General features: G+C 38.0%; 1 protein-coding gene across 3 annotated transcripts in view; it reads right to left on the bottom strand.

The window, feature by feature from the left end:
* Positions 1-24,652, bottom strand: part of LOC115210247 — a 155,531-nt gene that overhangs the window by 55,160 nt on the left and 75,719 nt on the right. For all 3 annotated transcript variants that reach the window (XM_036502169.1, XM_036502168.1, XM_029778723.2), the window contains exons 4-5: positions 20,296-20,382; positions 13,552-13,667 (exon numbers count right to left, since the gene is read on the bottom strand). In XM_036502169.1, the coding sequence (XP_036358062.1) occupies positions 13,552-13,667; positions 20,296-20,382 (203 nt within the window). The remainder of the gene's footprint in view (positions 1-13,551; positions 13,668-20,295; positions 20,383-24,652) is intronic.

Raw genomic sequence — 24,652 nt, 5'->3', positions numbered from 1 at the left:
CGAACTGCCATGCTTCACGGCAGTGAAACACGGGCTGTGATTGCAGAGGACATGCGTAGGCTTGAAAGAAATGAAGCTAGCATGATCTGCTGGATGTGTAATGTTAGTGTGCATACACGACAGAGTGTAAGTGCCCTGAGAGATAAGAATCCTCATGTCCTTATGCTGGACATAAGAAGCATCCGATGTGGCGTGCAAGAGAGACATTTGCACTGGTATAGTTATGTACTATGGATGGATGAGGAGAGATGTGTGAAGAAGTTCCACTCCCAAACAGTTGAAGGAATCTGGGGCAGAGGTAGACCCAGGAAGACATGGGATGAGGTGGTCAAGCATGACCTTAGAATGCTGGGCTTCACAGAAGTAATAACGAAAGACCTAGACCTCTGGAGATATGCTGTGACTGCAAAGACCCAACAAATAACGTGAGTTCATGGCTGATTCCAGCACCAGCTTCACATAGCAGCTCCAGCCCATCCAAAGTACCTTGGATTGGAGGATGGCCTGCTGTGCTTACCTTGGATCGTGGGGTGACCTGTTGTGCTTGAGGAGACCTATTGAGTCAAGCACATCAACATCAAAATCAAAATCAAATGGAAATTGCAGTTGTGATACCCATGCCGGAGGCACGTAAAAAGCACCATCCGAACGTGGCCAATGCCAGCTTTGCCTAGACTGGCATGTAAAAAGTACCAACCGATCATGGCCGTTGCCAGCCTTCCCTGGCCCCTGTGTCAGTGGCATGTAAAAAGCACCCACTACACTCAAGGAGTGGTTGGTGTTAGGAAGGGCATCCAGCTGTAGAAACACTGCCAGATCAGACTGGAGCCTGATGCAGCCTCTAGGCTTTCCAGACCCCGGTTAAACCGTCCAACCCATGCTAGCATGGAAGACAGACGTTAAACGATGATGATGATGATGATATATATGTATACAGGGTTAGCCAAAAGTCACCCAACAGTAAATCAAAACTCCATAAATACTTAATAGTCAATTTTATTTATTTATTCCAATTATGAATGTTTAATAATTGAATGCTGTGAGTTAAAATCACCATTTTTTTTTCAACATTTGTCTATTCATTAGCAAAGTCTCATATAAAATAATTTTTTGTTTTAATCTTGGAATTAAATAGTTTTGATTTACTGTCAGGTGACTTTTGGCAAACCTTGTATATAGATATATAGATATTTACAATTCTGTAAGTATTTATATAAATATATATCTCTTTTTTGTCTATATATACATATATCCATGTAACGTTATGTATCAATGTATATGTATGTGCATGTATGTGTGTATGTATGTGTAAATATATGATTATTTTTCAATTGCCTTATGTTTATAGTTTTTTGATGTCTTCACTAATAATAATTATTCATAACCACAGTAATTGTATTTATATAGACAATTCCACCACCTTGACTATAATGGTAATTCATATTCAAAAAATTATTTAGATACTAATAATGTTTATGCAATATTTAGGTATAGAAATACTTTTTAGTGTATCTACCTGTATATTAACTATAATTATGTATTTTAAAGAATATTTAATGAATGCATATTGTCTTTCAATATACTTACCTTATATGATTTAATCTATCCTAATCTACAATACTAGATTATATTAATCTTATCCTACATTATAACCTATTTGCTATTTACTTACATATTCGAACCTTTAATCTTTTACTGAATATACAGATAAGGAAATAATTTATTCTTAAACACAGAAACGCTGACACAACAGCATAGACAGCAGAAAATATCCATATAAATTATTCCACTTTATATGGACATTTTATCCGGCCTCTGCTGTTCTATCAGTGCTTGTGTGTTTGAGAATAAATTATTTCCTTATCTGTATTTTACAATACATCTCAATGCTTCTAAAAGCAAACCTTAGTTTGTTTACATTTATCATACTTTAATTTAATGTTTTTCATGTTCATATCAAACCCTATATTTTATAAATTCTGTCTCAATAAATATATGAATTTCCTCTCTTTATACCAAGACTATCTAATAATTATTTCTTGAAATCTTTATGGATCTCTTTTCACATCTTGGAAGACTGTTTCATTGCTTTATGTTGATTTTGTTCTCGTTGTCTTCCATATTGTCTATGAATTTAAAAAAAAATATACACTTATGTCTTCAAATTTCTAATTTAAAAAAAAATTTAATATTGTTCATATTTTCTTGTTGATATCAATCCCTATATTTCATAAATATTGTCTCTAAATACTTTCATTTAGTTTTAGTTTATTATTATTATTATTAAGACAGCAAGCTGGCAGAATCAATAGTATGGACAAAATGCTTAGTGGTATTTTGCCCATTACTACATTCTGAGTTCCTATAACATTCATCATCATCATCATTTAACGTCCACTTTTCATGCTGGCATAGGTTGGATGGTTTGACTGAGGACTGGCAAGCCAGAAGGCTGCACCAGGTTCCAATCTGATCTGGCAAAGTTTCTACAGCTGGATGCCCTTCCTAATGCCAACCACTCAGAGAGTGTAGTGAGTGCTTTAACATGCCACTGGCACAAGGGCCAGTCAGGTGGTACTGGCAATGACCATGCTCAAAAGGTGTTTTTTACATGCCACTTGCATGGGAGCCAGTCCAGCAGCAACAACAACAACCACACTCAAATGTTGTTTTTCACGTGCCAGTGAGGCGACCCTGGCAACGATCACGCTCGGATGGTGCTTTTAAGATTCCACTGGCACGAGTACCAATAAGGCGGTACTGTCATTGGCCACATCAGCGACTTTGATTTCACTTGCCTCAACAGGTCTTTGCAAGCAGAGTTTAGTGTCCAATGAAGTTTAAAGGTACACATAAGTGGACTGGTTACACCCATGGCATAGGCCACGAGGTTATGGTCTCACTTGGCTTGCTGGGTCTTCTCAAGCACAGAATATTTCCAAACATCTCAGTCACTAGTCATTGCCTTCGTGAGGCCTAATGTTCGAAGGTCATGCTTCACCAGCTCATCCCAGGTCTTCCTGGGTCTACCTCTTCCACAGGTTCCCCCAGCTGCTAGGGTGTGACACTTTTACACACAGCTGACCCCATTCATTTGAAACACATGACCATACCAGTGCAGTTGTCTCTCTTGCACACCACATCTGATGCTTCGTAAGTCCAACTTTTCTCTCAGGGTGCTTACACTCTGTTGTGTATGCACACTGACATTACACATCCATTGGAGCATGCTGGCTTCATTTCTTGCGAGCTTACGCATGTCCTCAGCAGTCACGGCCCATGTTTCGCTGCCATGTAGCATAGCTGTTCGTACACATAATGCGTCAAACAGTTTACCTTTTACTCTGAGCAGGAGGCCCTTTGTCACCAGCAGATGTAGACGCTCTCTGAACTTTGCCCAGGCTATTCTTATTCTAGCAGCTACACTTTCAGAGCATCCACCCCCCGCTACTGACTTGGTAACAGAAGCTATCAACTACTTGTAGTTTTTCTCCCTGGAATGTGACAGAAACTGTTCTCTGCACATTTTCAGTGTTTATTGCTCCTGAGCATCTGCCACATACAAAACTATCTTCCCAGTTAGCCTTCCTTTGATATTGCTTCACCTCTTATGTGTCCATAGCTTACGCTGGGTACATCTTATGGAGTTTCTACCTATGCCTTTTCTACAGATTGAGCAGGGCGATCTACCTGAAGGGATTTGTGGTTTGTCTGCCTTCCAACTTATTAAGTCTTTGGTTTTAGCTAGGTTGATTTTTAAAGCCCTTCGATTCTAATCCTTGCTTCCACACCTGAAACTTTTCCTCTAGTTCTGATAGTGACTCAGCAATTAGAGCAAGGTCATCAGCATAGAGGATCTCCCAGGGGCATCCTGTTATTGCCTGGAGGACTATGATGAATAAGAGAGGGCTGAGGACTGATCCTTGGTGGACCCCTACCACTACCTGGAATTCTTCACTGTATTCCAGTTCTATATTTAATAGATGAGGAATTATGTACATTATTTACATTTGACAGATATTTGTCCTCAGCTTGTTTATCGTTAACACGTTTCGGCTGATATACCCTCCAGCCTTCATCAGGTGTCTTGGAGAAATTTTGAACCTGGGTTCTCATTCCTAAGGTATTTTTCGATGTTATTATTATTCAGGTCACAGTCTGAAATCGAACTCGGAATCTTGGGGTTAGTAGCTCGCATTCTTAACCACTACGCCATATGCCCTGGACATATCAGCTAAAACATGTTAACAACAAACAAGATGAGGACAAATATCCATCAAATGTAAATAACGTACATAATGTTCACTGTACTCATTGCCAGCCCTCACCTTACTGACAGCATCCCTGTACATGGCTTGCACAGCTCTCACTAACCATTCATCTATTCCTAGTTTCCTCATTGACCACCAGATAAGGGATTGGGGGACCCTGTCAAAGGCTTTCTTCATGTCAACAAAAGCCAGGTACAGAGGTTTATCTTCGGCTAGGTATTTCTCTTGCAGCTGTCTTACCAGAAATATAGCACCAGTGGTGCTTTTCCCTGGCACGAACCCAAACTGCATCTCATCTAAACTGACTCTCTCCCTAATTAGTTGGATTATGACCCTCTCCGTGACCTTCATTACCTGATCCAACAACTTGATACTTCTGTAATTATTTGTATCTAAAGCATCACCTTTACCTTGGTGTATGCTACACCAGTCATTGGATATGACTCCTTCATGTATCACCTGGTTGACTATACGGGTGACTAGACTATAGCCGACACCACCAGATATATTGAGCATCTTTGCGGTGATTCCTGATGGACTGGGGGCTTTCCCTGTCTTCATACCCTTAATTGCTTTATCTACCAAGATACTGTCAATTCAGATAGCTGGTCCCTCTGTTGGGTCAGCATTCAGCAGACTTTCTTTCTCCCATTCATTCTCATTATTTAGCAACCTTTCATAGTGGCATCTCCAAACCTCTCTCTTTGCAGCCTCCTTTAATGCAAGTGAACCATCATCCATGCAGACACATTTCTCTCCTATGACATCACAATTCTCTCACACACTGCCTTGCAACATGAAATACCTCAAGTCTTTGGTCCTCACAGCACAGAACATTGCCAAATTTTTCTTATCTTCTTCCCCTCTGGCTAAATAAACCTGTCTCCTAGCTTCCCTTCTGGCAGTCTGATACAATTCCTGCTACCACCATTCTTCCAGTCCTTCCAAACCTGTTTCTTTTCCCTAATGGCCCTATAAACAACATTGTTCCACCACCACATTACCTCAGGTCAAGAGATCTGGTCCACAGAGATCCACAGATCTGGTCAGTAGCCCTCAAAAGGTTGTCCTGTAGAAACTTCCAGTTGTCTTCCAAATAATGTCTCTAAATCTCTGTCCATTTGCAGGATGTTTAAACTTCCAGACCCTTCTCCTCCATGTTGGTCGTCCACTGGGCATGTTGGGAATTTAGTATTTAACAAAGACTTTCTTTCACCTGAGGATATAGCTTAAATTCTATATTAGCAGGCATCCATCGGTCTTGAGAGACCATGAATCTGCACCCAAAGAAATCACATCAGCTGCTGATGGCAGTGCAGTGCCTCCTGTGGCTGTAGAGGCCCATACAGGAGTGGCAGTCATGCATGCAGCGACTGCATTTGAAGGAGCTCTCTGCCAGCGCTACTGGTTTTTCCTTCCATCGAATGCACTTTTCTTTGGTGGGGAGTTCTTGTTTTTCTTTCCCTTGCTTCATCCCCTTTTGTAGTATTTGTCTCCAGCATGGGCAACCATTTGTGACCTCCTTCCATCTCGAGATGTCCTTGAAATGAAGTCATCCTTGTGCTCTTGTACCAGTGGCAAATTCCACATACAGGAGGTTTTTTTTGGATCCTCCTGTCCGGCATGCAATGTATATGACTGAACCAGTGCAGATGGCACTGCTGGAGCAGAGTAAGTATACTTGGTATGTTGGTATGGTTGAGGACTTCAGTGCCGGTGATGTGGTCGGTCCACTTGATATCCAAGATGTGTCTCAAATTAAGAAGGTAAAAGATGAGACGCTGCACCTGTCTGGAGTAGAGGCTCCACATCTCACTGCCATAAAGTAGTGTACTAAGGATGCATGCCTTAAGACAGCAATCTTGATGTTTGCAGCTAGTTTTCTGTTTTCTCAGACTCTCTTTGTGAGCCTGGCAAATGTGAAGGATGCTTATCCGATTCGCCTGCTGATCTCAGGGTGCAGGGGGAGGTCATCAGAGATGGTAGAGCTGAAGTAGGTGAATTCATAGACTACTTCCAGCTTGTAGTTGTTGATGGTGATGGAGTGCTCGACACCTTAGCCCAGTACTTTGGTCTTTTTCAGATTAATAGTTAGACTGAATAACTGACAGGCTTTTGAAACTTTGTCCATGAGGTGCTGCATTTGCTCTTCAGAGTGCACTGTCAGTGCTGCATCATCTGCAAACAGCATTTCTCTAATGAGTACCTGATGCACCCTGGATTTTACTTTCAGCCTCAACAGATGAAACAGTTTACCATCTGATCTGGTGTGAAAGGTGAACAACATCAGTTGATGTCCCAAATGCATGTTTCAGTATGACTGCAAAGAGGATACCAAACAGGGTTGGGGGAAAGCATACAGTCCTGCTTCATGACACTACATATTTTGAACGCCTCCAAAGAACAGCCATCAAATTAAATGATGCCTTTCATATCCACATAAACAACTGGACAATGCTGAAGAGTCTTGGATGAAAATTTTGGCAAGGATTTTGAACGGGCTGATTCTACTGACTAGGTCAAAAGCCTTTGTGAGATTGATGAAGGTGAAGAGTGGTTGCACTTCTCCTGTAGCTGTCAAAGAGAGGTCATGTTGATGGTGGAGCGTTCTGATCTGAAACTGCACTGAGATTTTCTGAAACTGCACAGTGATTTTCTGCAGTCTGTTTAGGACTACGCAGGCAAAGACCTTCCCAGAGAGATAGGTCTGTAGTTCTTGGCCTCCGCTCTGCTACCTCCTTTATGAATAGGGCATATTTTACCTTCCTTCAGTTTTCTTGGAAGTTTGCCAGTTGCAAGGAAGCTCTGAAAGAGGAACTGCAGTGGTCTTGCTAGGACTCTCTTAGATACTTTTAGATGGATTGCTGGGAATCCATCTAGGCCAGTAGCTGAGTTTGTTTTCATTTCATCAATAGCCTTTATTACATCGTCTTCCTTTATATTGATGTAATCAATCATTGCTGCCTCCGATTTTATATCTGCAGTGGTAAAGAAGTCAGTTGGATTGCTGACTTGAAAATGCCCTAGAGGTGGCGTGAAAATACTCTTGAATTGCTCATTTAGTATTTCACTTATCCTCATTGGATTTCCTGTGAGTGTGCCATCCTTTTCAAGGAGTGGCCCTATCCTACAGTGCACCGTAGCTGTTTCTTTGGCATACCTGTAGAAAGCTCTGGGGTTAGATTTTATGTTGTCTATAGCCCAGGCTTCTTTGTCTGCTCTTTCTTTTTCATGGGAGAGTTGCAGACATTTTTCAATTTCCAACAGTTTTATTTTCAGGCGGGACTTTTCACTGCTTTCAATTTGTTTGTTTAGGCGATTTGAAACTTTTGTAATAATTATAAAATATTTTTTTTTAAATAACTAAATCATTATCAACAAATATAGTGATTAAAATCTAAAATTTACACTATCAATAAATGTATAGACACACAAACAAAAATAAATAAATTAATTAATCCAATACTACTTACATAAATATTAATATAATATATTTATGAGATACATTAAAAAATCAAAGATTAAAATAAAATTACAAACCAGTAACCTAACTCTAAAAACCGTATAACTATTAACAATCTTTGGCTAAGTAATATCTTACAATAACGTACAATATCTTACAATATCTTCAACAACTAAATCATTATAATAACAATCAGTATTTATATAGTATACAAAATAATAGAATAAGACTTATTAAAATACTTTAAAATCTTAAATAGAAATAGATTACTTAGCTTTCAAAGGCCGTGTCATTATAATTCAAATTTTTAATTGAATTTAAATTAATTGTAATTCGAATTGAATTATGGCCATGAAACGTACATAGTGGTTTTACTTATTATATTATATTAAACTTTTTAATAGTTTTTGATAGTGTAAAAAAAAAAATTTATTAATTAATTAATTAAAAAATTAAAAGTTTAAAAATTTATAAATCTAAAAATCTAAAAATCTAAAAATTTGTAAATATAAATTTAATATTTTAAATTTAAATAATTTAAATTTTAAATTTTATATATTTTGTATATTATATTAATTATATTTATATTTATTTTTTGGTTTATGTCTTCCACTGTTTGATTTGCCTAATAGTGGTTTTATCTCTAATATAATATATATATATATATATGTATATATATATATACACTCTCCTACCCTGATGTAATCTCCAGGGATACAGGCATCCAGCAACAGGACCTCCGTAATGCTATGATGGACCGTGAAGTCTGGCGCAACATGGTAAATTCCATTGTCTCGACCACGGTCGAACAATGATGATGATGATATATATATATATATATATATATATATATATATATATATATATATATATATATATATCATCATCATCATTGTTTAGCGTCCGCTTTCCATGCTAGCATGGGTTGGACGGTTCGACTGGGGTCTGGGAAGCTAGAATGCTGCACCAGGCCCAGTTTGATCTGGCAATGTTTCTACGGCTGGATGCCCTTCCTAACGCCAACCACTCCATGAGTGTAGTGGGTGCTTTTTACATGCCACTGGCACAGGTGCCAGAGGAGTCTGGCAAACGGCCACAATCGGATGTTGCTTTTTATGTGCCACCGGCACGGGGGCCAGGTGAGGCTGGCAACGGCCACAAACGGATGGTGCTTTTTACGTGCCACCGGCACGAGGCCAGTTGGGGTGGCGCTGGCAACGGCCATGTTCGGATGGTTCTCTTACATGTCACCGGCACTGGTAACTCAGCTGCAATTTCCATTGATCGATTTTGATTCTGATTCTCACTTGCCTCAAGAAGGAAGGTATGCATAAGTGGGCTGGCTACATCCCATGTAGAAGGCCACGGGTTATGGTTTCACTTGTCCTGCCGGGTCTTCTCACGCACAGCATATTTCCAGAGGTCTCGGTCTCTAGTCATTTCCTCAGTGAGAGCTAAAGTTCGAAGGTCGTGCTTCACCACCTTGTCCCAGGTTTTCCTGGATCTACCTCTTCCACAGGTTCCCTCAACCGCTAGGGTGTGGCACTTTTTCACACAACAATCTTCATCCATTCTCGCCACATGCCCATACCAGTGCAAACGTCTCTCTTGCACACCACAACTGATGCTTCTTAGGTCCAACTTTTCTCTCAAGGTACTTACACTCTGTTGAGTATGAACACTAACATTACACTACACATCCATCGGAGCATACTGGCTTCATTTCTTGAGAACTTACGCATATCCTCAGCAGTCACGGCCCATGTTTCACTGCCATGTAGCATGGATGTTTGTACACACGCGTCATACAGTCTGCCTTTTACTCTGAGCGAGAGGCTTTTTGTCACCAGCAGAGGTAAGAGCTCTCTGAACTTTGCCCAAGCTATTCTTACTTTAGCAGTTACACTTTCAGCACACCTGCCCCCACTGCTGACTTGGTCACCTAGGTAACGGAAGCTATCAACTATTTCTAATTTTTCTCCCTGGAAAGTAACAGAAGTTGGTCTCAGAGCATTTTCAGTGTTTATTGTTCCTGAGCATCTGCCACATACAAAAACCATCTTCCTAGTTAGCCTTCCTTTGACATTGCTGCACCTCTTATGTGTCCATAGCTTACACTTGGTGCATCTTATAGAGATTCTACCTACACCTTTTCTACAGATCGAGCAGGGCCATCTACCTGAAGGTGTTTGTGATTTGTCTACCTTCCTACTTATTAGGACTTTGGTTTTAGCTAGATTGACTCTAAGGCCCTTCGATTCTAATCCTTGCTTCCACACTTGAAACTTCTCCTCCATTTCTGATAGTGACTCAGCAATTAGAGCTAGGTCATCAGCATAGAGGAGCTCCCAAGGGCATCCTGTCTTGAATTCCTCTGTTATTGCCTGGAGGACTATGCTAAATAGGAGGGGTCTGAGGACTGAGCCTTGGTGGACTCCTACCTCTACCCGGAATTCTTCACTGTACTCGTTGCCAACCCTCACCTTACTATCAGTGTCCCTGTACATGGCTCGCACAGCTCTCACTAACCATTCATCCTAGTTTCCTCATTGACCACCAGATAAGGGATCGGGGGACCCTATCAAAGGCTTTCTCCATGTCAACAAAAGCCAGGTACAGGGGCTTATCTTTGGCTAGGTATTTCTCCTGCAGCTGCCTTACCAGGAATATAGCATCAGTGGTACTTTTCCCTGGCACAAACCCAAACTGCATCTCATCTAAACTAACTCTCTCTCTAATTAGTTGGGCTATGACCCTCTCCGTAACCTTCATCACCTGATCCAACAGCTTGATACCTCTGTAATTATTTGTATCTAGGGCGCCACCTTTACCTTTGTAGCAGTTGACTATTATGCTGCTACACCAGTCATTTGGTATGACTCCTTCGTGTATCACCTGATTAACTATACGGGTGACTAGGCTATAGCCGACACTACCAGATATTTTGAGCAGTGATTCCTGCTGGGCCTGGGGCTTTCCCTGTCTTCATGCTTCTTATTGCCTTAACTACCAAGGAACTGTCAACTCGGATAGCTGGTCCCTCTGTTGGGTCAACATTCGGCAGACTCTCTTTATCCCATTCATTTTCTTTATTCAGCAACCTTTCATAGTGGCGTCTCCAAACCTCTCTCTTTGCATCCTCATTTAGCACAAGTGACCCATCTTCCCAGCGAACACACTTCTCTCCTACCACATCACAATTCTCTCTCACACACTGTCTTGCAACGCGAAACACCTCCAGTCTTTGGTCCTCACGGCGCAGAACATTGGCAAATTTTTTCTTATCTGCTTCCCCTCTGGCTGGATAGACCTGTCTCCTAGCTTCCCTTTTGGCAGTCTGATACAATTCCCTGCTACCACCATTCTTCCAGTCCTTCCAAGTCTGTCTCTTTTCTCTAATAGCCCTGTCTACAACACTGTTCCACCACCACGTTTCCTTGGGACGAGAGGGGACTTTGCACCAGCCACAGATCTGGTCAGTGGCTCTCAGCAGGTTGTCCCTTAGAAACGTCCAGTTGCCTTCTACCCCATGTGATACTCTATCCCCTTCTACTTCGTCAAAGGCTTCATGTAGCATGTCCCTAAATCTCTGTCCATTCGCAGGATCTTTAAGCTTCCAGATCCTTCTTCTCCATGTTGGTCGTCTTCTGGTTGTCCTCCTAGTCCTGATCCTAAAGTCACTAACTACCAGTCTATGTTGTGGGGTACATTCTTCGCCTGGGAAGGTTTTGGCGTTTATAAGCAGCCATCTCTCCCTTTGCCTGGTAAATATATATATATACTAGCATTATGACCCGTCGTTGCTGGGTCATAGTGCTAGTGCATGTATATATGTCTATATATATATGTGTACATATTACATGTACATCTATATATACACATCTACACATAAAATACAAAATACAAAGTTATATCTTGATATCGCTAGTAATAACAATACTCAAAATATATAACAGACTGGAATTGTAGGCCCGGCTCTTGCAATTTCAATCAATTGTATCTTGTCCTCTCTCTTGTATAGAATGTGGCTACAATTCAGCCTACCTCTACTTCTGGGGGGACATTTTAAATTTTTATCTGGGACGTAGGACGTCCCAGATATAAAGGTAAAAATAAAATATTTCCACTTTGCAAGGTTCGAGTTGAGTACTCCCTTGCACGCTCCGTTGACTTGAACCTTGCTTCTATTGTGGCGAATTTACTGCCTCTGGTTAGATACTTGATATCTTTCATAGTTGCACCAAGACACTTTTCAATGGTGCTTTCCTCCAGGTGTTCAAATCTTTTTTTCTTCTCTACATTGTATACTTTATAGACAATAGTCTTTTCTTTAATTTAATTTTTTATTTCGTTTGGAGGTGTTATCCTAGATTCACAGTCTTTGTCGGTGATCAATCCGAAATAGGTTTGTATTTCTTCCATTTTAATTTTAATGAATTCGCGCCTGCTGACGGCTGCAGCGAAATTCATTTTTGGACTTCCTTCTATCAAAGGCATTCTAACAAAAATGCTTCCGTGTAAACGGTGAAAATATTGTCAATTTCCCCAAACAGGGACACAATTCAATTTTTAAACAATAACCAAAGCTCCTTCTCCCAAAGGGGGAGGGTTACAGTTTACAATTATTTAACAAATGCAACACAACAACGTTTCCCTTACGAGGAACCAACAAATGTGATAACAATAGTTAAACAGTAATAATAATAACAACAAACCTTATGGTGAATCAAAAAGCAGTATGCAGTTGAAGCTATAGTCCTTTATGTATAAGAAATAAACCAACAGCAGTACTCAGTAGAAGCAGCTGTTCAAGAAAACAGACATTACATACAGCCAAACTTCATATAAATACTTAATACTAGCTAATTAGCAGATAATCTAATGTAAAAGCCGTGGTAAATGGTATGTGCACAGCTCCATCTGGACGATTCCATTTCTGCACGCTAATTTTATTTTTAATTTATTCCCATTCATGTGAAACCACTTATACAAGTTGAAGACATTGATTCAATTTTATACCAATTGCTATTTTTACTTTTAATTGTTATGTTACGATTTAATTATTATATTATACTTTAGTTTGATTTTAATTATTACTTACTACATATAATTCAATTGTTATTATTATCTTTAATTTTTATTGTTAAAGTGAAAGTATCTGACATAAAATAGACAAATGTTTTTGTTTCACTTTTAACACGTAATACTGAAATAGTGGAGAAGATATGATATTGCTATGGGCTCGCCCTAGGCAAGAAGTTGAACATTTTTTTTGCCCATGAAACTACATGGCATGTGTAAAATTTGAATGGAATTGGTTGTGTAGTTCTCAAGTTTTAGGGAATCGTAGTGAAGATATGATATTGCTATGGGCTCGCTCTAGGCAAGAAGTTGAACATTTTTTTGCCGATGACACTCCCCGGACCCTAAGTAAGGCATGTGTAAAATTTGAATGAAATTGGTTGTATGGTTCTCAAGTTTTAGGGAAACACACAGACAGACACACACACACACATTCTCAGCTTTATATATAGAGAGATGTGTGCATGTGTGCATGCATGCTCATCTGTATGTATATGTGAAACTGATAAACTAAATACAATTTAGGATAAAAATTTTGCCATTTTATTTTGATTGAAATATCATTAACTTCAGAACAAAACTTTTTACAACAGTTCTTTTAGCATCTCTAACTAGCACTCACACCCACTCCATTTGTTAGTGACATTAAGGGACTGATTATTACAATAGCTCCTTTGGAAAGGTTATAATAGTATTACAGAAACTATCAGCAAGAGATGGAAGACAGTAACTCACTCAAGTGTTGTATTAATTCATGTTTTTCTTCAAAGATCTTTTGAAAGGAGTTCCTGAAGGTAGTTAATTTAAGTTGAAGATATTCACAGTTCTTACAAGTTCCATTGAGTTTTAAGCTAAATGAATATCAAACACAAAGTATTTACATTAAAATATCTTGTTTAAAATTTAATTTTAGGTGTTAGTGCAATATACAGAGGATGACAGGTTTCAGAGTAACAGCTTACATCAGCAGAAGAGACCATATAAGAAATAATATAACAAACAGATTGCCTTCCTAAAATAATTAGCTCTGATTTCTGTGCTTTTAGTTTAAAATTCAACATCACACAGCAATTACTCCATACCATATAAAAAGGGAGGCCAGAACATTTTCTCCTTTTAGTAGACCGCAATAGTTTTTAATCCTTATGGAACTCCAAAAATATCAAAACTACAACAGCCTAAAAGATAGTAGCAATTTATAGTTACCATCCATTTTGTTATACAGTCAAAAGCCTGCCCCAGTCAAGCAGACATTCCAACTGTGACCATCCCAAATTTTTCAATATTAGATAGGATACATTTTACTATTCATCATCATAATTCTCAACCATTAATCCACTGCAATTTCAATTTCAATTAGTCCTATTCCATACTGTGTTCATCCATGGAATTCCCATATACTCATCAATTTCATCTTTCCATTTATATTCTCTCATCCCAAACTATGTGAACTTCTATCCCTTTAATACACAGTTTGTCCATCTGCTTTCATTTGTGAGAGCCACATGCTCTGCCCATCTCCATTTTCTCTTCTTATATAATTCGATGTAGTTTCCTTTTCTTTCCATATTTTTGGTCATTGCTCATGTCTCTGCTCCATAAATTACTGGTATGATACACTGGTTAAATATTCTGTGCTTCAAGCAGAGGGACACCTTGCAACTTGGATTTGTATTTTTGCTTTCTTTAAATGACTGTATTCCACTTTTACAAGCAGTCCAAGATGTATATGTCAGTTTTTATTATGATATCAAAGTGAACTTTGATGACAAACTTGTTGCATGGCTGTTGAATATTTGTGTTTTTTCTTAATTCTTTTTAATCTGACCCTGTTATTTTCACTGTTCAGTTCATGTCTATTATTTCAGAAGAGGATTAAACTGACAGCAAAGCATAACTGATTTTTAAAAATATCTGATGTGCATTTTTCTCAGAAAGCATAGGTTAGATGGAAAATAACTTGCAGCAGTATTTTACAGCCCAATGACTTAGCTGTAACCAATCCATATTAAGTGATCAGCACTTCTTTAAGCAGATATCCTCAGTCATACAAATCACATGCCTATACTAGCATAGTGTTCTTTCTTACACAATACATCAGATTCCTCTTGTGCTCAGTTTTTCTCTTAATGCATCTATACTTTGTCATTCAAGCAGACTTTCTTTGCACATGCAACAGAGCATGCTATCTTAAGTTTTCTGAAGTTCACTGCATTTAAGGCCAATGTCTTACTACCATGCAGCAATGTGTCCTAATACAAGCATCAATACAACCTATCCTTCACACCGAGAGAAAAGACCTTTGTTGCCAGCAGTGGTAACAATGCCTTGAACTTTTTCCACTTGTTCTTACTATGGTTGCTTTACTTTCAGAGCAACCACCTCTCCTACTAATTACATTTCCTAGGTAATAAAAGCTCTTGAATACTTGTGGTGAGCCATTCAGCATTTAAAACAGTTTATTTCTGATGTGATTATAGTAGATACATCTCCAGTTTACTTACTTTCTGTTAGTCTGCCTGCGATTATTTTTCTTTCTTTTCTCTTCTTTCCCTGAACATGCACATTCCATTTTGCATCTCTTGTTGATTTTGTTTTACATATTTTCTTTTCCCTCCCTTCCATTAATATACTTATCACTCTAACACAAACACACACACCTTCACATTCCTCTTGCCACATGCCTCACTAATTTTTTATCTCTCACAGAACAAAATAAATTTATTTTGTACTAGTATCATATTGTAATTATTCTTTCTCCAATTTTTCAATCATTCTGCTCTAACCTTTTTCCCACTTTTTTCTCTTACACTTCTTCAGCGATGATAAGTGAGTGATGGAATGGCTTGCAGTTTGCCACTACATTAACAGCACTACAATCTTCACTGAGCCTAAGTCACAATATCATATTACTCAGAACTTCTATTGCACATCATCTACCCTTATATATTGTAGTGCCCTTTATATTGGGGAAACAGGCTGACCCCTTGCTGATTGCTTTTGGAAGCACACTACTATGTATTCCAGGCCAACCTGTTGACACTCAGTTCAACGTGACAGGCCATTCCATCACTCACTTATCAGGAAACAGAGGTTATAACATTTAATATTCAAATTTGGAACTATATCACTGACAGGCTTAAATGGATGATTTTCCTTCTACTCCTACACTTCCTCTTAGGTCATTAAACCCTTTATCCTTCAATTCCTTTCTCACCTCATCTTTTCCCTTCACCTCACACATGACTTGCCTGTTTCTCCTCCTCATTCCATTCCTCTTTCCTATCACTCACTCTATTTATCTCTGCAATCACTTTGTGTACACATATGAAGCTGTCATGGTCCTGCATTCCTTTTAAGTTAGAGGATGTAAAACTCTGCTGTCTTTCATTAATTTCTCTTCTTTCAGCTTTTCCTTGAAGAAGGATTCTGTTCAAAACACTGGATTTTTCATTCCCCACAGCAAGATCAGAGTACTCTTTCAATTGATTTTACCATTATACACACACACACACACACAAACACGTGTGTGTGTGTGTGTGTGTGTATAAAATATTTTATAATTATATACATAATTATAACAAGGGGTCAGCTTTATGCCTCACCATGCACTGTAAGAAATAGACGCTAAAGTCTTTTTTACTACCTTAAAACCTCCAAGAATAACACACATTGTTGTAGGCAAACAAAAGAAAACTAATGAATCAATAAGGCTGATTAACTATGGATGCGTTTTCAACTTAAAGTAAAATTATTATTGATTTTACCCTTTATTATTAAAATAATATTTGAATAAATTCACTCCATGATCGAAACTGCATTTACTAGTCTAGATCTTAACACACACATAGGTATAAAAGAAAGATATGGATTATATTCAGCAGTATATTTTTATGAGTGGGGATAGATATTGAACATATGATGATGCTGATTGCTTGCATATTTTGAAATACCTGTGAACCTATACTATGCTGAAGAGTGACAGTAAGTAAAATTATCTTTTACTTTAAGTTCGTAACACGTCCATAGTTAATCAGCCTTATTAATTCATTTTTTTCTTTTGCTTGCCTACAACAAAGTGTGTTATTCTTGGAGATTTTAAGGTAGTAAAAAAGACTTTAGTGTCTATTTCTTACGGTGCATGGTGAGGCATAAAGCCAACTCCTTTTTATAATTATATATATAATTAAAAGATACTTTGTAAAATTTACCTATAAGGTTTTATTTCCACACTGGCTACCTGGTAAATTATTATTGATTTTACCTTTTATTATTAAAATAATATTTGAATATATATATATATATAGGCACAAGAGTGGCTGTGTGGTAAGTAGCTTGTTTACCAACCACATGGTTCTGGGTTCAGTCCCACTGCGTGGCACCTTGGGCAAGTGTCTTCTACTATAGCCTCAGGCCGACCAAAGCCGTGTGGGTGGATTTAGTAGACGGAAACTGAAAGAAGCCCGTCGTATATATGTATTTGTCCCCCTAGCATTGCTTGACAACCAATGCTGGTGTGTTTATGTCCCCGTTACTTAGCGGTTTGGCAAAAGAGACCAATAGAATAAGTACTGGGCTTACAAAAGAATAAGTCCCGGGGTCGAGTTGCTCGATTAAAGGCGGTGCTCCAGCATGGCCGCAGTCAAATGACTGAAACAAGTAAAAGAGTAAAATAGTATATATATATATATATACATATATATATATATATATTTAGGGAGAGTTTACGAAAAAAACAAAAGACAAAGACAGGTGGTGTACAAAACAAACAGAAGTATTAGTATAATGCTCAGGAATAGAAAAAATCTTTTACGTTTTGAGCCTACACTCTTCTACAGAAAGGGACACAGAATAAAACAAGGAGAGATACAAGGAGAGAAAAAATGTGTGTAGTGGCTAACGATCGATCATAGCATATATATATATAAGGAAAAATTTGTTATTAAGTGTGACTAAGGGTGCTGAAGCACCTACATTGCTAGAAATAAAAGTTAAAAACTAGTAATGCTACATTATTTACATTTGACGGATATTTGTCCTGATCTTGTTTGTTGTTAACATGTTTCAGCTGATATACCCTTCGGCCTTCATCAGGTGTCTTGGGGGAAATTTCAAACCTGAGTTCTCATTCCTAAGGTATTTTTCGATGCTATTACTATTATTATTATTATTATTATTATTATTATTCAGGTCACTGTCTGGAATTGAACTCGGAATCTTGGATTTAGTAGCCCCCACTCTTAACCACTATGCCATATGTCTGGGGCATATGGCGTAGTGGTTAAGAGTGTGGGCAATTAACCCCAAGATTCCAAGTTTGATTCCAGGCAGTGAGTTGAATAATAGTAATAATAATAATAACATCGAAAAATACCTTAGGAATGAGGACCCAGGTTCAAAATTTCTCCCAGGACACCTGATGAAGGCTGGATGGTATATCAGCCGAAATGTTGTGTTAACAACAGACAACTATATATATATATATATATATATATATATATATATTTATATAACGAGAGAGAGGGAGAGAGACCAAAGTGTACATACGCCGCTATATATATATATATATATATATATATAATATACAAAATGGGACAAGAATGCAAAACATCCAGACAGCTACGTGATACAAAAAGGGACAACAAAACATCCAGATAGACGATACAAAGAAATCAAGGACAGGTCATTTGAAGTTTTCTTTCCTCAGTCAAGCACCAAATTATCCTCGCAATTTTGGCTGACTATTCTTGAGATTGCTCCAATCTGGCCAGCCCCAAGGAAAAACTAAGCTAAGAGCATTAGATTCCTTGGAAGAAAGCAGCGAATGTATACAAAAACAAGGACAAAAAAAAAATGGACAATGTTACACAAATATAAATACAATAAAAATAATAACAGGACATAACAACAGGTGTCTTTTGACTTAGGACGAATTGAATTAAGCTGGCGTATGTGGAAATGAAGCCTTATGGCAGAGATACAAGAATTTCACAAACACAGGGAAGTATATCGATGTTGCATGGACAATGGTCAGACCAAGAAAGAAAGAACAGGCTAGGCTAACCGGCAGTCACGTGGGAAGAGAAGAGAGAGAAGTAGAAGCAGAGGGACAGAAGAATTAAGGAGGAGCGAGAAAAATGGACAGGGACACAGTGAAGTGAAAAGTGGAGGGAAAGTGAGTAAGAAGAGAAGGCAAAGAAATGGGCTGAGAGACAGAAATAGAGTCGTACAAGATTTAGAAAAATGTGTTTTGTTGTTCCTTTTTGCATCACTTAGCTGCTCCGATGTTTTGCATTCTTGTCCCATTTTGTATTTTATATATATATATATATATAGCAACGTACGTACACTTTGGTCTCTTATATGTAAGTACATATTTTTCTAAATCTTGTATGACCCTTTCACGCTTATTTGTTCATTCCACTCTTCGTTTTTTCATTCCCCCTCTCTCACATTTCTTTGCCTTCTCTTCTTACTCACTTTCCCTCCACTTTTCACTTCACTGTGTCCTTGTCCTTTTTTCTCGCTCCTCCTTAATTCTTCTGTCTCTCTGCTTCTACTTCTCTCTCTTCTCTTAACACATGACTGCCGGTCAGCCTAGCCTGTTCTTTCTTTCTTGGTCTGACCATTGTCCATGCAACATCGATATTCTTCCCTGTGTTTGTGAAATTCTTGTATCTCTGCCATAAGGCTTCATTTCCACACGCACCAGCTTAATTCAATTCGTCCTTAGTCAAAAGACTCCTGTTGTTATGTCCTGTTATTATTTTTATTGTATTTATATTTGTGTAACATTGTCTGTTTTCTCCATCCTTGTTTTTGTATACATTCGCTGATTTCTTCCAATGAATCTAATGCTCTTAGCTTAGTTTTTCCTTGGGGCTGGCCAGATTAGAGCAATCTGAAGAATAATCAGCCAAAATTGCAAGGATAATCTGGTGCTTGACTGAGGAAAGAAAACTTCAAATGACCTGTCCTTGTTTTCTTTGTATCGTCTATCTAGATGTTTTGTCGACCATTTTTGCATCACCTAGGTGTCTGGATGTTTTGCATTCTTGTCCCATTTTGTATTTTATATATATATAAGAAGAGTGTTTATAATTATGAGTAAATCACAATTATAACAGAGTGTGTTGCAAAAACCCTTACATGTTTAGAAATAGCAGTCAAAAACCATTATAAAGCCACTATATTCACTCATATTATACCTCCTCAGAATAAAGCTATGATTTATTCATAATCATAAACACTCTTCTTTTATGTAATTTATGATTACATGTTTGGCCATTGATATATTCATAAATAATTATTAATTATGATATATCCTTCATAATGTATTATTACATTCCTTTTATATATATATATATACTTATACATATAAAAAAAACCATTGCATGAAGTAGATATGATGCATTTATAAACATATGGTGTGTGTGTATAAGTGTATGTGAATATATGAGTATTCATAGGTATACTCACTAAGATTTCTGGGCTTCTTTTAATGATTTATTCTTCTCTTCTAATGCAGCAATTTCCTTTTGGAGGGATTTCCTTGATTCTGAAATTCTAAAAGCAAATACAAGTAAGAACAAAAAAATAAAATGCATGAGCAGGTCATTTCTTTTAAACTTTTAAAGGAGACATGGTGGTTATTAAAATATGGCACTAACTTATGAGTGAAGAATTACAAGTTCATACAATATAACATTTGGTTTATTCTGGTAGCCAATGTATTACAATTGTTATATTATGGAGAGGCTTGCACTCTAACAGAAGATGAAGATCACTCAACTATATTAATGCTGTTAGCATAGACACACATGAAACTGAGGGCCTACCAAAGTGAATGCTATGATGCCAATAAAGTTAGGCAATCTATTACATAATAGACCCTATTGGCATCATATCATACCTTTATTATATTTTATTACATTCAATTATAATTTGGTGCCTTATCATACCCATCAATTCTTATTTTACACCTGTACTAGCAGAGATACCCAGCATTGTTTGAGATTAAAATGGTATAGCATGTATATATATTACAGTTATGTTGAAGCAGGTGATACAGGAAAGTGCAGCATTGATGACAAATCATTTTTGGAGTAAAATGGTGGGCTAATTTGACTAAGTGACATGTCATGTGTCTGTTTGGAGGATTCCAGACCCTAACCTGTCATGGAAAATTGGGGTGAGGGGTGTGTGATTTTTGAACACACCAAAAAGCTGTCAAAGGATATACTCTCCTTTGCGGTGGTCGGCACTGCGTCTAACATGACCCATCGTCTGAAGTTTTGACAGCTTCTTCAGGTTTGTTATCCTACATCACTTAAAGTAAATTTGGAGGAACTTTGGTTGTTCATTTGTGAGTAATAGGGAACCAATGAAGTGATAGACTTGCCCTAGAATTTTGAATATCAGTATAAATCCATGTTCAACTATCTCCTTAGATGCACCAAACGATGTCATTTGAAATGCAGAGTTGTATTGTCTGATATTGTTCAGAAAATCCTTTGACTGGATGGAAGTGCCTTCCAGAAGATCCATAACAGCTTGAGGAGGAGCTGGTAGTACTGACAATCTTACCTTACGTCTGAGCAGTACATGCCATTAGTTTCATTTGGAAATTTTAAAGCTTTGCAGAAATGATAATTTGAGTGTAGCACACCAATATGGACAGAATTATCATTTTTATAAGAATGGGATGGATCATATCTGAAAGCAGCGACAGGAGTTTCGAAGAAAGAATTTGTAAGTGTTCTGTTTCTGAGAACTACTCTACTGGACCTCTGTTTAATCATTAAAATGTTGTTTTAATGATCTAGCAATAAGTGTTGCAGCATGCCTTTGCTGATGTTGAGAAAATCTCATCTTGCTTCTGTATTGAGACTCCATTTGATGTGCTGCAGCATGCACTTGCTGATCTTGAAAGTTTCATCTCCCTTCTCTCTCGACCTTCGGTTTTCTACAATCCTTCTTGCTTTATACTTGTTTCTGGAGAGATTACATCTTTTCTTTGGTGGCATATTTTTTCAATATTGTGAACAAAACAATTATGAACATAGACAAAATTATACATTAATCTCTATTTTTGTATGCAGTTGTATATAGTATGTGTTTATTTTTGTATGCAGTGTAAATTAACCAAACATCAAATTAACCAAATAAAAGCACATGTATGAACTTGCTAATTTAATCGTAAATGCCACAATAATTATTATAGATAAATTTCTTAATATATATTTACCATTAAAGGGTAAATATGTAACTGTAAATACCTTGCTACTGCTGCAATAATTATTAACTGGTAATTGAACAGTAAATGTGTTTTCTTATATACCTTGGACCTGCCATCTCATTTTTTTTGTCAAGAGTTTCACCTCCAGCCATTCGTTAGGTCAATCAACACACATACACTGATACACCATTCTGCTGTTGTGGCCGTAAAGACGGAAAGTTGCTGATGCGTAATGTTGTTCATATTAGGATATAAATTATTCATTTATTTCGAATATAATAGAAATAAGACGATGTTAGTGTTATTACATTAGAATTAAAAGTGAAAGAATAAAAGTGAAACAATATTATATCATATTTCGTTTTTGGATTTGGTTCGCAAGATTCTTTATGTGAGTTCATGTGTTGAAGCATATTCAGTTGTGTCTGGGGAGAGTCATTTTCTTTTTGTGCCTTATAATTTAACACACTTACCGGTAAAATTTCCAGTTATTTCTTATTTTTAATTTCCTAAAATTTTCTTGTTGCATCTTGCAACCTTTTCAATAGTCTTGATATAGTAGATATCATACCCCAATACCCACAGTTTACACAGGTAGAGTAGAATAGTTAGTGGGCTGTTATGTAGATAGATAGATGTGTGTGTGTGGGGGGGGGTATGTATATGTATATGCACATGTATGTAAGCATATGGATATGAAAATAAACAGATCAACATACAGACGGATAGGTACATAGGTTATATGAACAGACAAGCACACATATGCAAATGGAGACTGAAACACATGACCATATATACACACACACTTTACTTCACACAAGGACACATATGGAGACGTGTCCACACATATGGAGATGCACATCCATACATGCAAACACAGTACAGTCACAAAAACACACACACACACTCAGACATGTACACACAAGAAGACAGAGGTGCATACATATACAAACACATGCATACTAAAAAATACAAACAGACATGCAAGTACATGAATATGCAGACTACATACATGCAGATGCACACACATACATATATGCATATGCACACACATATATACATGCATACATTCATGCATGCATAGGCACACACATGCGCACAAACAAAAAGGAACACAGTGTAAATAACAAACAGAGTCAAGAGTATTGAAAAGGTTGCAAGATGCAATGAAAATTTTAGGAAAATAAAAATAAGAAATAAGTGGAAATTTTACCAGTGAGTGTGTTAAATTATAAGACACAAAAAGAAAATGAGTCTCCCCAGACACAACAGAATATTATATCACATTACAATATAGATCATATTCTTTCACTTTTGACACATAATACTGAACCAGTGCTAATGTTCATCTTCATCATCGTTTAACGTCCGCTTTCCATGCTAGCTTGGGTTGGACGATTTGATTGAGGACTGGAGAACCAGATGGCTCCACCAGGCTCCAATCTTGATCTCGCAGAGTTTCTACAGCTGGATGCCCTTCCTAACGACAACCACTCTGAGAGTATAGTGGGTGTTTTAACGTGCCACTGGCACGAGGGCCAGTTTGGCAGTACTGGCAACAGCCATACTCAAATGGTGGTTTTTATGTGCCACCTGCACAGGAGCCAGTCCAGTGGCACTGGCAACGACCTCGCTCGAATGTTTTTTCATGTGCCACTGGCACAAGTGCCAGTAAGGTGATGCTGGAAATGATCATGCTGAACTGGTACATTTTATGTGCCACTGGCATGGAAGCCAATTAGCTGCTCTGGCAACGATCACGCTCGGATGGTGCTCTTAGCGCTCCACTAGCACAGATGCCAGTCATTGAATTTGATTTCTCTTTTTGATTTCACTTGCCTCAACAGGTCTTTGCAAGCAGAGTTTAGTGTCCAATAAAGGAAAGGTACGCATAAGTGGACTGGTTACACCCCTGGCATAGGCCACGAGATTATGGTCTCACTTGGCTTGCCGGGTCTTCTCAAGTACAGCATATTTCCAAAAGTCTCAGTGACTAGTCATTGCCTCGGTGAGGCCTAATATTTGAAGGTTGTGCTTCACCACTTCATCGCAGGTCTTCCTGGGTCTACCTCTTCCACAGGTTCCCTCAACTGCTAGGGTGTGGCACTTTTTCACACAGCTATCCTCATCCTTCTCACCACATAACCATACCAGCGCAGTCGTCTCTCTTGCACACAACATCTGTTGCTTCTTAGGTCCAACTTTTCTCTCAAGGTACTTACACTCTGTTGACTATGCACATTGACATTACACATCCATCGGAGCATACTGGCTTTATTCCTTGCAAGCTTACGCATGTCCTCAGCAGTCATGGCCCATGTTTCACTGCCATGTAGCATGGCTGTTCGTACACATGCATATAAAAAGTCTACCTTTTACTCTGAGCGAGAGGCCCTTTGTCACCAGCAGAGGTAAGAGCTCTCTGAACTTTGCCCAGGCTATTCTTATTCTAGCAGCTATACTTTCAGCGCACCCTCCCCCACTACTGACTTGGTCACCTAAGTAATGGAAGCTATCAACTACTTCTAGTTTATCTCCCTGGAATGTGGAGGAAGTTGTTCTCTGCACATTTTCAGTGATTATTGTTCCTGAGCATCT

Source organism: Octopus sinensis, linkage group LG4 (genome assembly GCF_006345805.1).
Source record: "Octopus sinensis linkage group LG4, ASM634580v1, whole genome shotgun sequence".
Taxonomy (NCBI): domain Eukaryota; kingdom Metazoa; phylum Mollusca; class Cephalopoda; order Octopoda; family Octopodidae; genus Octopus; species Octopus sinensis.
This window is presented reverse-complemented; position numbering and strand designations above follow the sequence as displayed.